Raw genomic sequence first — 12,982 nt, 5'->3', positions numbered from 1 at the left:
TTTATATTGTGATTTTTAGTTTTTCAACTGTTTTGTGAGCCTACTGCTTTGCCACGTTGAGCAACTCTGGCTGCCAGCTGTTCGCCCAGTGTTGACAAACGCCACGCCGACAAAAGCAAATCTCATTTCGTCTCTGAAAAGTGCAAATAAATTGTGACTAGATCGTAATGCAAGTGAAAATAACTTAAAGCAAACGCCTCGCGACAGGAGGCTATATCGCGTGTTTGTGTGCGAGTGCCTGCGTCTCTGTGTGTGCTTTTGTTTACCTGGTTTGTCCAAATAAAAACCATAAACCATAAGTAACAAGTAAACTGGAAAAGTCGACAAAGTCTGCCTGCGTGCCATTTTTTCTGATTTTGTTTCGTGTGGAAAATCTAGAGACGACGCGATGGCCTCCACCAGCAATCTGGTGGATGTGGTGCGCCACTACCAGCGCAGCATTGAGAAGCATGGCGAGGATGAACAGCGGGTGAGCTAATGGTCCTCGTCCCCCTCCTTCTGCAATTCTGCCTGGCTGCTAATTCCCTGCTTCCAGTTTTTTACAGGCAGCCCCTTTTCCTTCAACTCACTTTGTTACCATTTCTCAGCCTCATTTTCCGCCCTACTCGACATATCTTCCTTATCTTTACCTTACTTAACCTTGTGAAATTTGCACATAGACCAAGGTCACTTTTCTCGACTTCAACTTGCTCTTCTATTTCGCTGACCTTTCACCCTCTCACGTTCACGTTTGCACCTGCCTAAGCTGGCTAATCACCTTCGTTATCTACCTGCTCTCCCCAAAACAAACAGCTGCTGCACTGCATCACCAAGCTATTCAATCTGCCCATCAAATTCGAGCACCTGCAGGAGACGGGAATTGGCAAGACGGTGAATGCCCTGCGCAAGTTCAATGGCGAAGTGGGCGTGGCGGCCAAGACACTGGTTTCCAAGTGGAAGGCCATGGTGGCCGCCGAGGAGGAGCCTTCGATCGCCGCCACTCCCACGGCTAGCCACAATGAAGAGGACTCGGGCAAGTCCAAGTCCAGCGACGAGGATCCCGACCAGGAGAACAAGGGCAGCAATTCATCCAGCGGCGAGGATCTGAACACCAACAACAAGCACAAGACAAAGCCCTCCAAGAGCTCCAGGCACGAGCGTAGCAGCAGCAGTAAGAGTCACTCCAAGAGCAAGTCGGATTCGCATAAGAAGCACAAGTGCAGTCGCCACGACAAGTCCAAGGATAAGGAGAAGGATAAGGAGGGGCACAAGGAGGCCAAAGAGCACAGAGACAAGAAGACCAATGGCGAGCACAAGTCGAGGGATGCCAGCAAATCCAGCAGCAGTCACAAGTGCAGTAAAGCCGAGGGTCACAAGAGTGAGCACGGCAAGAGCAAGCATGATAAGGTATGTTCCAATCTAGATCACTGCAAACTGAAATCTTCATCAGGTTTTGCATTGCAGGACAAGTGCTCGCACAGCGAACATAAGGCAGCCAAAGACAAGTCGAGCAAACACAAGTCATCCTCCTCCAAGTCGTCCAAGCGCTCCCGCAGCCCACAACGACCCGAGGAGGAGGTCCAGAAGGCCAAGATACCAAAAACTAAACCGAAATCAGAGGAAGACTCCGCCGACGGCTTTGACTCCAGCATGGGCGCCAACTTCGACGATGTTCTTGGCCTGCTTAACATGCCCATGAGCAGCAAAAAGAGTAATAGCAGCAACAAGAGCAAGGTCACCTCCAAGCCGGCAACAGCCCCATCCTCGTCAGCTTTATCGACACCTTCGGCGACTGGATCATCTGCATCCAGAGAGACCTTTGCCATCAGCAGCCGACCGACCTCAACCAAAGTAATTAGTTCACATTACCCACAAAGATGTGGTTAAAAAACAAATCCTTTTAGAAGCCCGAGCTGCTTGCGTCCACAGCCAAGCTGGAACCATTGGACCCAAACATTGCACTGGAACTGCCCACAATTTCTAACAATTACAAGCCCTTGCCGCTGAATCAGACAATTATGGACGTGGTCTTTAATCAGGGCGGTTCACAGAAGGCCCAGGCTGCACGTCACTTTAATGAGTCGGAAGCCCTGGCTCAAGGCATCTCCTCGAAAACTATGCGGTAGGTTTATACCTTTCTATTTTTTTTAAAGAGAAACTTGCAATGTTTTTTTCCTTTAGCACCAAGATCTATTCAGGCGTGAGAACTGGTCAAATCCTGCAGGTCCCTTCGCTTTTTGATCTGTGCACGCGCGTGCTCCAAAAGAACATCGATGGTAAGAGCTCCCTAACCAGATTTCAGCTAGACTTGTTAAATAAATAGTAATAATAATGTTAAAAGATAACAGTTACTAAACAACTTTAATTAAGTTAAAAAATAACTAACTACATTTTTTAAACCAAAAAATGTATGAATTTTATTTACATAAATATTTTATTTATTTTGCATTATTTTGTAACAATGTAAGACTGCATAATTGTGAATAGAGCATAGGGATTAACCATCTACATCCCTTCTCTTTCTCCAGCTCTGGAGTACACCGGTGGCGTGCCCTTTGAGGTCCTTCGCCCTGTTTTGGAACGCGCCACACCCCAGCAGCTGTTGAATTTCGAGGAGTACAATCCTTACTTGATGGACGACAGCGACATCCTATGGCAGATGCACGTCCAGCGTCACTGTCGCAGTCAGCGACGTGAGGAGATGGAAACGTGGCGCGAGATGTTCCTGGTAGGAATCACAGTATTTCTCAGATATTCCCCCATCTAAGCTTACACTCCATTTTCCTTGTAGCGCTGCCAAGAAGAGAAGGATCGCAAGCTAAGTATCCTGGCCGAGAGCATCAAGGCATCGCAGAAGATCAGCGAGGCACCTGTGCGCAAGACTCAGCTGGCCTTTGTGGATTCGATGGTAAAGCCGCCGCGCAGTGTGCAGCGCAAGCAGGAGCAATACGGAACCAAGGGCAAGCTCATCGCGACTCCAGCCGCCCGAGTGGCCGCCTTGTCCAGCGTGACGCCGAATGCCGCCAAGGTTGGCGATGCCCGTCTGCGTGTTCTGTCCGCCGGACGCGACGCGGCCCAAGTGGGTGAGTTTCATTTCTCTTAGTTCCCTAGTCATTTACTTTAAAATTTCATGATTACTATTAACCTATTATATGGTTTCTTGTCCAACAGGTGCGGGTCCGTCGCGATCTAAGAAAGCTCCACTAATGGCCAAGACTTTGCAATTCATGCGTGGACGTCACAAACGATAGATGCGTTTACCTGTTATAGCCACAATCTTATACTCAAAATTGTTCAGCGACAACTAAAGCAGCAGCAGGAGCAGCAAGCTAGATCCACAAGGCGTTCACAGTAGGATTACCTCATAACTGATTGCGCAGAGACTTTCAGTTCTGTAAAATGAGACACTGTGATACTAAACCTTTTTGCTACCCAGTGCGCCAGGGAATCCGACTGCTGCTGCTGTATAACGCGTACCACTTTCATGCTATTTATTATTTATTCATGATCTGCCCCATATTCATTATACTGTACTAGTAACTAAGTGTCAGCCAACCGGTTAACGACTGTAGGTCGAATAAGATAACGTTTTTGTTGCATCCCACTGGATCGACAATGAGCTCAGATAATTGATTTCCGGGTTGGATTATTTTCAGGTTAATAGTTGTTCGATTGGTCAATTATACGTAATTTAAGATCAGTATCGACTGATCACTTCACGTTTAGTTTTAAGCTAAGTTCAATGTTCTTTGTCCCAAAGGGCTGTGCGACTGTCCAAAATCATAGAGGTTCCAAGCAAATCAATTGTATATAATGTTACACAAAAACTTAAACCCAATCCTATATCAAATTACGTAAATTATTGAAGTACAGTTAAATGTCTTTAAATGCATCGCTAATCCAATCAAAATAATATTTTCGTACTTGTATTTAGGTTTATTTAATTATGAAAATTTTTGATTATTGGGTTAAATGTTCTTATTTATATTAAAAAAATACATTTACTTCAACGTCTTAATTGTTATCATTCTAGTTTATTTTGTAAAAACAAATTTTAGTTTTGAAATAGCTAAGTTGAATGTTGAAAGCTATAATACTCTTCATACGTTTAGTATTTACACATTTTATAACTTTTGTAAAAACAAGTCATTAACACTAAATCATATCGGCATTTTCAAATAGCTTCATTAACTGAGACCGGTAAGCGATGCAGGTAAGGGCCTTACACTGTTATACAAATCTTTTTATTCCACTAGTAAGCTACCGGAAAAAAAAACTACGAAGCTATGAAAGAGCAGACTCTTGTTGGAAAACATCACGGATTGTTAGAGAGAGGGAAATAATAATATGTATAGAGAAGAGTAAAGACAAGCAAACAAGTTGTTTCACACGATTGTAACAGTAATATTATACAGACTTATTACAAATAAATTATTTTCAAACATAAACCATTAGAAAGTGAAAATTCATTCGGTCCGCAGTTCAATCCGTTTAATTCAGGTGCCGATGCAGTGAAGCGTCTTGCTGCGCCCGTAAAAAACATCGACCAAACGCTGGCAGGAACTATTGAGTGTTAGCACACGATTCGTTGTAGCTGATGAGGAGCTCCCAGCACTGTTGTTGTCGCTGTCGGTTACAATAATTAAAATAAATCATTAACAACAAGTTCAGCGTTTTGTTCTCATAATTAGCTTACCCCATGGGCGCAAGTTTTTTGATGTCCCACAATCGCAAGGTGCCATCAGTGCAGGCCGTGGCTAGATGCTGATTGTGCGTGCTCCAGGAGAGGGAACTAATGCTCGCCGAGTGATCCTTGAGCTCAGCCAGCTGTGCTCCGGCGGCTAGATCGAAGATGCGCACCTTGGTCTCCTCTCCGGCGGCGGCCAACATCTTTCCATCCGGACTGAAGGCCAGCTGGGTCACCGCCTGGCGGCAGTCCGCAAAGACGCGCATCAGTTTGCCGCTTGTCGCACACCACAGGCGCACTGAGTGATCCGCCGAGCCGGTGGCTATGTAGTTACCATTCGGGTGGAAGGAAACGCACTGGGGGAGGGGAATTATTTATAAACATTAGAAAAACTCACACTTTCCTTCTACTTTTTTGACCTACCTCAACGTCCTGCGTATGTCCGGCATATATGATCAGCGCATGTTCCTTCTCCAGCGACCAGAGGCGTGCACTCAGATCCTTGGACCCCGTCACCACGTACTGGCCCACTGGACTCTCGTCCAAGCACCAGATCGGGTAGTTGTGACTTCTGTATATGGCGGCGCAGTGCAGGTTGTGCGCCCGCCAGCACCGCATGGTGGCGTCCTTGGACACACTGTACATGAGCGGGTAGTGGGCGGAGAAACGCACGTCAGTGACGCCTCGCGTGTGGCCTCGCAGCTGCAGACCACCAAATTCGTTACTGTGCAAGGAAAAGGATATCGCTAGAATAATTTGCCTAATTTAAAATACTGCAATTGACTTACTAGGAGTTGTCGGCATATTTGCCGTGACGCGCTCTGCTGCGATCCCTACGCTCTTCCTCAGAGCACTTGACATCCTCTTCGCTGCTGTCCTCCTCCTCCTCCTGATCCACGCAGTTGTTTAGCTCCCAGGGACACTGCGTTTGCGGATAGCGTCTGTAGAAGCTCCTGCCGCGGCAGCTGTTTTGGTTAAGCTGCCACAGCTGCACGGCAGAGTTGTCGAAACCGGCTAGCAGGTGGCACTCACTGGGATCCATGTGGGCGGAGGTGAGACCACGGGAGCGCTCGCTGATCTTAATAAATTGTGGCAGCTCCACCTGGGCCTTGAGTATCTGTTCTGTGGCCGTCTTGAGGGTGTCCAAGCAGACGCCTATATTCAGTTGGGACTGAATAGGATCCGCGGATTCATCCGCATCGATTTCCTGCTTGATGTCGATTTCCAGTTTTATATTTGGCTCCTCAGCGGGTCGTTTTCTGTTGGACTTTTCCGTCAAGGACTTTCCGGGCTTGATGTCTCCGCGGGTAGATACTATTGGTTTGGTTAGCACCTCCTCCTCCGCTTCCTCACCTTCCAGGTCGTCCGTCAAACCAAGCAGGTGATCCTCACTGAAGGATCGCTGCTCGTTCTCAACGATGTGCACATGCAGCCAAGTGTAAAGCAGGTTCATAATCAAAACATGGCCCCGCCGCTGTAGATAGCTGCATATCCTCTCCACCACCTGGGCCGTGGTGTGCAGTTCGTACTTCGAAGAGCGGAAGTGGGCCACTGTGTCGTCCGATTCGGCTGCCTCCAGTCGTGTATATCCGCTCAGTGTCTGCACCAGCCGCATAAAGTAGTCCAGCTCCGTGTCCCCAGTGTCCAGGGCTTCCCTGGCGAAGCGTATATGAAAGGTGGAGTCTGTGGCGGAGGTTGAGCAGCCGTTGATCTTGGTGGGCGGTGGTGCATCGTACAGGTCCACGGGTGCCACCAAATGGGCATATTTCCGGAGCAGTTCCACAGCGCCTCTGGGTTCGCGAGCCTTGAGCAGATCCAGATAGAAGTGGCACAACATGGGTCCATAGAAACGCTTCATCTCCAGACGCAGCGGTTCCGCCTGGGCCTCCACGAATTGCGAGAAGCGTCCAAACTGCTGGTCCACCGTGTGCTGATTGTTGTTGATCACCTGAACATTTGAGTAGGTGAAGCTATTTCCGCCATGCAAATCCGTGTCCAACATTTTGTTTACCGCGAATTGCTGTTTATTTTGCAGCAGTAGGAAGTCCGAACGGCGAAATCGTTCGTTGCTCTGTGGGATCAAGTGAATGCAGCGATTAAGAAGCACAAAGGAATAAGATTTGTGGAGATCCTTCACTCACCACGTAGTTTTTCTGCTTCAGCAATAGACCGACGGCGCAGCGCAGCAAATCGTTTTTCGACGAGGTCTTTTTGTTGCCCGCACTCGACTTGTTGTTGGTGTTGCTATTGCTGTTGCTGTAGACGGGCGACGCTGCGTGTGCGTGGGCGCTGGGCAAGCTCATGGTTGCGTGTTATCCTCCAAATCCGTCTCCGTATCCTGATCCCGTCATGCAGTGCGACCGATAGCAGCAGCGTCCGATTACAGTGCTGGGCACCGCCGGCGGATTGTTATCGATATTAACCGATTTGTAGCGGCTCCAACAGCTGTTCGTTGCCATTTGTTGTCCTCAGTGATGGCCGCCTTAGCGTTGGCAAAATGCCTTTGTTTTTAGCGGGAAAAAGGGGGAACGGGAGGAATTTTAGATGTTGATTGTCCTTTGGTGAATAAAATAAGAAGGTAATACAAGTTTGTCGTTGCGTATTATTACAAAATAAGTTATACACAGGTGAAATATTGGCTTTTTATTTGACTATACTGTTTAAAATCTGAATTCATACCATTTTCGAACTTAGAACTAAAAAAATGCAACATATGGGTTATTTGTTTATTTCTTTTGTAACACTTAAGTTGTACATTTTTGGTTCAGGGTAGTTTACTGGTTTGACTTTATTTAATTTGTAAGGCGAACTTTTACACATAGCTTTTTCTATAATTTTTCCGTTGCAATGATTTAGCTACTTTAATCAGCAGTTGGCATCTCCGATGGACTTCAGCTGCTTGTTGTTATTGTTTCCTCGCCCGCTATTGACAATTTCTTGTGTTTTCGCTGGTGTGTTTCAGTTCGAGTTTTAGCCTGATATAAAACGGTACCTTTTTAAAGCGAGCAATTATGGGCAGTACGACAAAGTTTGTTAACGAATTCTGTGATATTATCGACTCCTATGGCGGGCGAGATAAGGTAAATAAAACGCACCTCCAAATTACCAAGTAAATTCGCAATTAATTTGCCGCACACCTGTTTGTTTACGTTTATCAACGAGTGATTTTCCAAACATGCTTAAAATTTCAAAAAATGCATCGTGGCATATTGACGGGTTGTTTTGGACTGGTTCATTGGGAGGCTCGATCGAAATTGAAAGCCAACCAACAGGTTTTCACGGTGTTGTTGCATACTGAAGTTGGCATTGGAACTGGGGGTGTTGGACAAGGAAGTCTCGGCCGATTGGACCTTGCCTTACTTCTTTCGCATTCGCAATGGATTTCTTCGCTTCTCGCTTATCAGTCGCGGTTTGGCGGCGATCAAGTCAAGATAATGCTGAATACTATAGCCGGCAAACCCTTAACCCGCTGCCAACTTAAGCGGATAATACGTTGCGAACGAAAGGTTTGTTTGGTAAACACATCGTCTAGCACGCGATCAACTAGGAAACACCCAATTCCATTTAAGGAAAAGTTATATACCCTTGCATGGGTTATTAAAATTTAACTGGGACGAATGGGTTTTAAAAAGGTTAATATTCATTTAAAACTTGTTCTTGACCAAAGTGTTTTTAGACCTGATATATTTTTATTTGATTTGTTTAGTTTAAGTGATAATAATATGAAATTATCTTACAAATCCCGCATCCTAAAGAAATATTTGATCATTTGTCATATTTATTAGTCACTTATTGTTTTCTTTTTTTGTCAACTACAAATTTATAAAAGATTTACTGTGTTTCCATGGAAATGTGTAATAAGGGCATATACGATTTCGGTATCCGAAATAAGTTTTCCTGGCTCATTCATTACTTATTCATTGATGGCAAATCAAACAAAATGGACTATTAATGAGCAAACAACGGAACCAACCAAAACCCGTCCTGGCATTAAAATCAACAGGACAACTCGCACTCCCCTGCCAGCCATTAAACGAGATGATTGTGGCATTCGTTGTGTTCTTTTTATCACTGATAGTATTTTATCTGTTTGTGACAACCAAGCAATTCCACAAATTGCAAGGCTGAGTGGCGATTGGGGTCAGGTAAAGGTAAACAGAGATGTAAGCTCTCTTGATAAAACAAACACTCGGCTTAACTTAATGCGCAGAACCTGTAAAAAATATTGCACTGAGTAAATATCAATTTAAATAACTGATTTTTTCGATTGCTCAGGTGATGAAGGCACTGTGCTACAGTGCCAAACTGGTGGCTGGATACCATGCCAAACGAAATCCGGATCTGGCCAAGCGATACGCCACCGCCAGCTCCAAGATCTCGGGTGCGAGAGCCACCCTGCGCCTTATCGACGACATTCCCATGATCCAGTATGCTTTGGAGTATGGCTTGGGTGAAAATGAACCCGACCGCATAATGGCTGTACTGGGAGTTACGGCCAACATAGTGGACCTACTTTATTACCCAATCGAGAAAGTATGCTGGCTGGCCGAGCACAAGATTGTGGATGTGAAGAATGCTGACAGCTGGGACAATGTGAACTCCATATTCTGGGTTCTGTCGGTGTACCTCAACCTCATGAGGTAAGGAAAAGCCAGGAAAATGTACGGTCATTTTATCAATTTATCCTTAATTTTAATTTCAGGACGATGCGAAATTTTTCACTAAATCAGGACAAACTTAACCGCACCACCAATATAAACGAGTAAGTAATGGCGCATAAACTATAACCCCTTAAACCTCCAACTAAAGCATTTGAATCCACAGTTTGGATGTCAAAACCATGACCAAACACCGCTTGGAAATGGTGTCCATCGCTCGCATTTCCCTCGATTTTGTGCACGCCGTCAGTACGCTGCCCAAGGGATATTTGTGGGGCGGCAAGCTGTCCACATTCCAGGTGGGCGCCATTGGTACACTATCCGCCGGCCTGGGCATCTACCAGATCTTTGCCAAGAGAAGACTGAACAAGTAGTTGCGCCGTTGTCGTTGTCGTCGTCGTGTTTGCAATTTTTGTACTCGTATTTGTTGATCAGAATTTTAAGCTAGTCGATAAAAGTTTTTGTACGGCACTCGCATGTGTTTAGCCAGTAAGTCCTTTAAAGAAGCACAAAATACACGCTGAATAATGATAAAACAAGGATGGATGTTTGGTCTGTGTGTCCTTTATTATCTGTTACTTCTTTTATTGTGTTCTGTTAGATTCCGATACATGTAGTTCAGTATATATTTTGCTTATGCCCTTCATAGCCAGCAGAATGTTTAACTTAGTGTTCAGGCTGCTCTCGCTTCCATATATATTGTCATCCCCCTGGCGAGGGTTCATTACCAGAGTTATTCATATTATTTGTTGTTCACGCGTACGATTTGTCGGTTTAGCAGTCATTGTATACAATGTGTCTTAGGCATATTTAAAATACTCATATGTCTGATATTATACTTGTTATGCATGGTTTCACTTTAAATAGTTGGATTCATAGATTACATGAGGGACCTGATCAGCTGTTTGGGTTAAATCCCAGCCTCTGACTTTGGTTTTTTTTTGGTTAAAAATAACATTCTTTAGTAAATATATTCCCATTTTACATAATTTATTTGCTTGTTTGTGCCGCAAGCGCGTAAATATTAACAGATATTAGTTATTATATTTTTCTTTAGTTTGCTGTGCTTGACTGCTTCCATCGGTAAGCTCTTTAGATGTACGAATTATGAATAAAGTTGTTTATCGTTTTATTATAGCCCTTATATTTGCTGTTTAACTAACGTTGTTCATTAAAATTCTCAGTAATTTGATATAGATTTATTATGAGATTTGTTAATTTTCGATAATATACCTAGCTACAGGAGTTATATGCTTTTATTATTGTTAAGTATCTCCTCTTCCATTTTCATTGCGTATTCGATCAAAGTTACTCCTTCATTTACAAAAAAAAAAAGCCTCAAAAAGTTCCCAAAAAATGTTCATGCACTCAAAATATGTTCAACTTTGTTCCATTTGCTTTTGTAGTTGTGTGTCAATCGTGTTTATTATAACCATTATGCAATTTGAACTCTTGCTCATAACAATATATAATAATTATTAGTACATAAATAGGTATATATCTAAATTTGTATTTATTTATATTGCATGAACAGGGTCAGGAGATTAAAGGTGGCCTTCCAATTAAGTGCCCAATCTGTTCTTATTACAAGAAAACTGTGTATCCGTTTAAAATTCACTACAGTTTTCTTGAAAATAAAACAAGATAGGCCTTTCATGGAGGCCCCTAAAAACTACCATCTGTTCTAGGTATTTATATACCAATTATGTCTTGCATTATGTATATATATATATTTATGTGTATATATTTATTCTTATCGGAAGCTATTTAAAATGGCACTGCAGTAATTTTTGTTTATATTCCTATATAAGGTGGGAAAATCAATTAGTTGGGCCGCCAACTACCCCTCACGATGGAGGAAGCGCAGCGCCCTCTACTAAATATTCTTCTAAATCCTTCCTCTCCTCCTCTGCTATAACAGTATACGAAGTCGGGGCTCTTAACTCAATTAGGGATTCTGAAGAACCGCCTTTGGTTGACCCGCAAGTAATTATTAAAATATATGTAGGTGTATGTATATAGTTTATGTGGTATTTGATTATTGCATTAAAAGCTTAGTATTCCGTTCTGAATTATTATTATATATTCCTTGGTGTATATATAGGTTGTATAATAGTCTTTTTAAAAACCGTTCTTATTGCATTCTTGTTCTTATCGCTAGGCTTACTCTTAACTTTAACACATTTGCCGAGCAAATATTGTTGGTTTAAAATTCAATCTGCAAAGTTCTTGCTAATGTTCCCCCAAAATGTGTCTCACATGTTCGCTTGTGTCTTTGAATACAGTTGACAGTACAATCAGTAATACGATAGTAAAAATATCTGGTATAGGGTTTCGAATACGGGTAGTATTGAGTTAGTTTAGAGTACAGTATAGGTTAGTTAATGCTTGGTAGAGATATCGGCATAAGTAGAGATATTTCTTCGATAGAACTTCCTCATTGATCTGCACCTTAGCTGAGTTTAAAAATAATTACTCTGTATAGTGTAGAATGGCTTAAAAGTAGACGTATAGATAATCAGATGACTTGCGTCAGTAAAATATGTGTTTTTGTTTTTTAATATATGTATTTTTGGATTGTTATTTATGTTGTATTTTTGCCTATTTACGCTTTGCATATCTTCTTAATTATCTTTTTTTGTTTTTACTTTGCTAAAATTTAATATTATCGGTTTTGCGTGGGAAGCGTTCGATTTTGGTTCCTTTACATTTCGTTTAAACTTTATTTTGTGTGTTTGTTCACATATTGGATTTAATCTTTGATACATTTGTTTAATCTCCTTAACTTGCTTTTTCGTTTTGGTTTAACAGAAAATAAAAATTGTATTCTAAATAAATTGAAAAGCCAGTGTGGAAAGTTTAAAACTGTTTGCTTCACACATATCTGTGTTAATTTAAAATTCACGTTATGTTTGATTCTTAAGCCTGTAAAAGCGTTAAAAACGTTAAAGTAAAACTGTGTAACATACGATCGATACTGAGTCGCCAATTGATTCTTGCTGAAATAGCTTTAAAAAGTTTCATTTAAAAATCTCCCTGACTGGGCATTTTTTCACTTGTTTCGTTTGATTAATAAAAATATGGTAAATTTTATAGTTATTTAAAATTGTTTACGAATATGTACGCATGTATATTTGTGTGCTAGTGTAGGTATTTTAGTGTATGTGCATGTGAAATGTGAGCATGTTTTTATGCGAGCTAAAAACTCCCTTTGTTTCCAATGGATTTTAAACATTTTGCTGGTTTGATCGATAAAATAATGATTCCGCCTCCTCTCCAACCTAATAATTATTAAGGCTAAAAAATTAATTTAAAAAAGATACGTCCTTTGACCGTTCTCCCGTGAATTCGTCCAATGAGTGAGGTGAAATAAGGTATTTTCTTGCTTTTGCAATTGGAGCATTTATGTTTTCCTATAAAGGTAAGTCTTACGATTACTAATAATTCAGCTAAAGCACCATTTTATCTGTCTGTCTGTACAGTTTGTCTATCTTAGTTGTAAATTAGGGAAATACCCCCTTCATCCATAACTTTGGCCTTTAAAATATATGAGTTTTTTTTAGGTTAAGTATTTCGGCGAAATGTTCATCTCTTATGCTCCGCGAGCCCTGATATTCAATTACAAACTATGATCTATAACTAATTCCAGGCTAATTTC

General features: G+C 42.3%; 3 protein-coding genes across 5 annotated transcripts; 2 read left to right on the top strand and 1 right to left on the bottom strand.

Moving 5' to 3' along the window:
• The first annotated feature begins 94 nt into the window (after positions 1–94).
• LOC108148829 (transcription elongation factor B polypeptide 3) lies at positions 95–4,427 on the top strand. The gene is made up of 8 exons (XM_017276093.2): positions 95–469; positions 793–1,386; positions 1,444–1,830; positions 1,884–2,101; positions 2,161–2,255; positions 2,508–2,707; positions 2,771–3,062; positions 3,151–4,427. The coding sequence occupies exons 1-8, from the start codon at positions 389–391 to the stop codon at positions 3,228–3,230; spliced, it is 1,947 nt and encodes a 648-aa protein (XP_017131582.1). The 5' UTR covers positions 95–388; the 3' UTR covers positions 3,231–4,427.
• LOC108148828 (TAF5-like RNA polymerase II p300/CBP-associated factor-associated factor 65 kDa subunit 5L) lies at positions 4,363–7,059 on the bottom strand. The gene is made up of 5 exons (XM_017276092.2): positions 6,808–7,059; positions 5,455–6,737; positions 5,090–5,390; positions 4,676–5,022; positions 4,363–4,605 (listed from the first exon to the last, which is right to left on the bottom strand). The coding sequence occupies exons 1-5, from the start codon at positions 6,967–6,969 to the stop codon at positions 4,476–4,478; spliced, it is 2,223 nt and encodes a 740-aa protein (XP_017131581.1). The 5' UTR covers positions 6,970–7,059; the 3' UTR covers positions 4,363–4,475.
• A 533-nt stretch (positions 7,060–7,592) lies between these two features.
• LOC108148803 (peroxisomal membrane protein 11C) lies at positions 7,593–9,863 on the top strand. 3 transcript variants are annotated; one of them, XM_017276029.2, is made up of 4 exons: positions 7,593–7,746; positions 8,942–9,306; positions 9,369–9,428; positions 9,491–9,863. In XM_017276029.2, the coding sequence occupies exons 1-4, from the start codon at positions 7,678–7,680 to the stop codon at positions 9,696–9,698; spliced, it is 702 nt and encodes a 233-aa protein (XP_017131518.1). In that variant the 5' UTR covers positions 7,593–7,677; the 3' UTR covers positions 9,699–9,863. The 3 variants fall into 3 exon arrangements, with proteins under 3 accessions (XP_017131518.1, XP_017131517.1, XP_017131516.1); XM_017276028.2 differs by lacking the exon at positions 7,593–7,746 and adding an exon at positions 8,505–8,811; XM_017276027.2 differs by lacking the exon at positions 7,593–7,746 and adding an exon at positions 8,505–8,817.
• The last annotated feature ends 3,119 nt before the right edge of the window (positions 9,864–12,982 follow it).

Source organism: Drosophila elegans, unplaced genomic scaffold (genome assembly GCF_018152505.1).
Source record: "Drosophila elegans isolate 14027-0461.03 unplaced genomic scaffold, ASM1815250v1 contig_476, whole genome shotgun sequence".
NCBI classification, from domain to species: domain Eukaryota; kingdom Metazoa; phylum Arthropoda; class Insecta; order Diptera; family Drosophilidae; genus Drosophila; species Drosophila elegans.
Note: the sequence above shows the minus strand (reverse complement) of the source record. Positions and strands in the feature narration are given on the sequence as shown.

Bases quoted from the DNA above. Each gene is read 5' to 3' on its own strand.
- LOC108148829 (XM_017276093.2), top strand. From the start codon at position 389: ATGGCCTCCACCAGCAATCTGGTGGATGTGGTGCGCCACTACCAGCGC. The intron at 1,387-1,443 runs GTATGTTCCAAT...TTTGCATTGCAG, and splicing joins GCAAGAGCAAGCATGATAAG to GACAAGTGCTCGCACAGCGA. The intron at 2,256-2,507 runs GTAAGAGCTCCC...CTCTTTCTCCAG, and splicing joins GCTCCAAAAGAACATCGATG to CTCTGGAGTACACCGGTGGC.
- LOC108148828 (XM_017276092.2), bottom strand. From the start codon at position 6,969: ATGAGCTTGCCCAGCGCCCACGCACACGCAGCGTCGCCCGTCTACAGC. The intron at 5,391-5,454 runs GTAAGTCAATTG...TTCCTTGCACAG, and splicing joins AAATATGCCGACAACTCCTA to TAACGAATTTGGTGGTCTGC. The intron at 4,606-4,675 runs GTAAGCTAATTA...TGTAACCGACAG, and splicing joins AAAAAACTTGCGCCCATGGG to CGACAACAACAGTGCTGGGA.
- LOC108148803 (XM_017276027.2), top strand. From the start codon at position 8,590: ATGGCAAATCAAACAAAATGGACTATTAATGAGCAAACAACGGAACCA. The intron at 8,818-8,941 runs GTAAACAGAGAT...TCGATTGCTCAG, and splicing joins GCGATTGGGGTCAGGTAAAG to GTGATGAAGGCACTGTGCTA. The intron at 9,307-9,368 runs GTAAGGAAAAGC...TTTTAATTTCAG, and splicing joins GTGTACCTCAACCTCATGAG to GACGATGCGAAATTTTTCAC.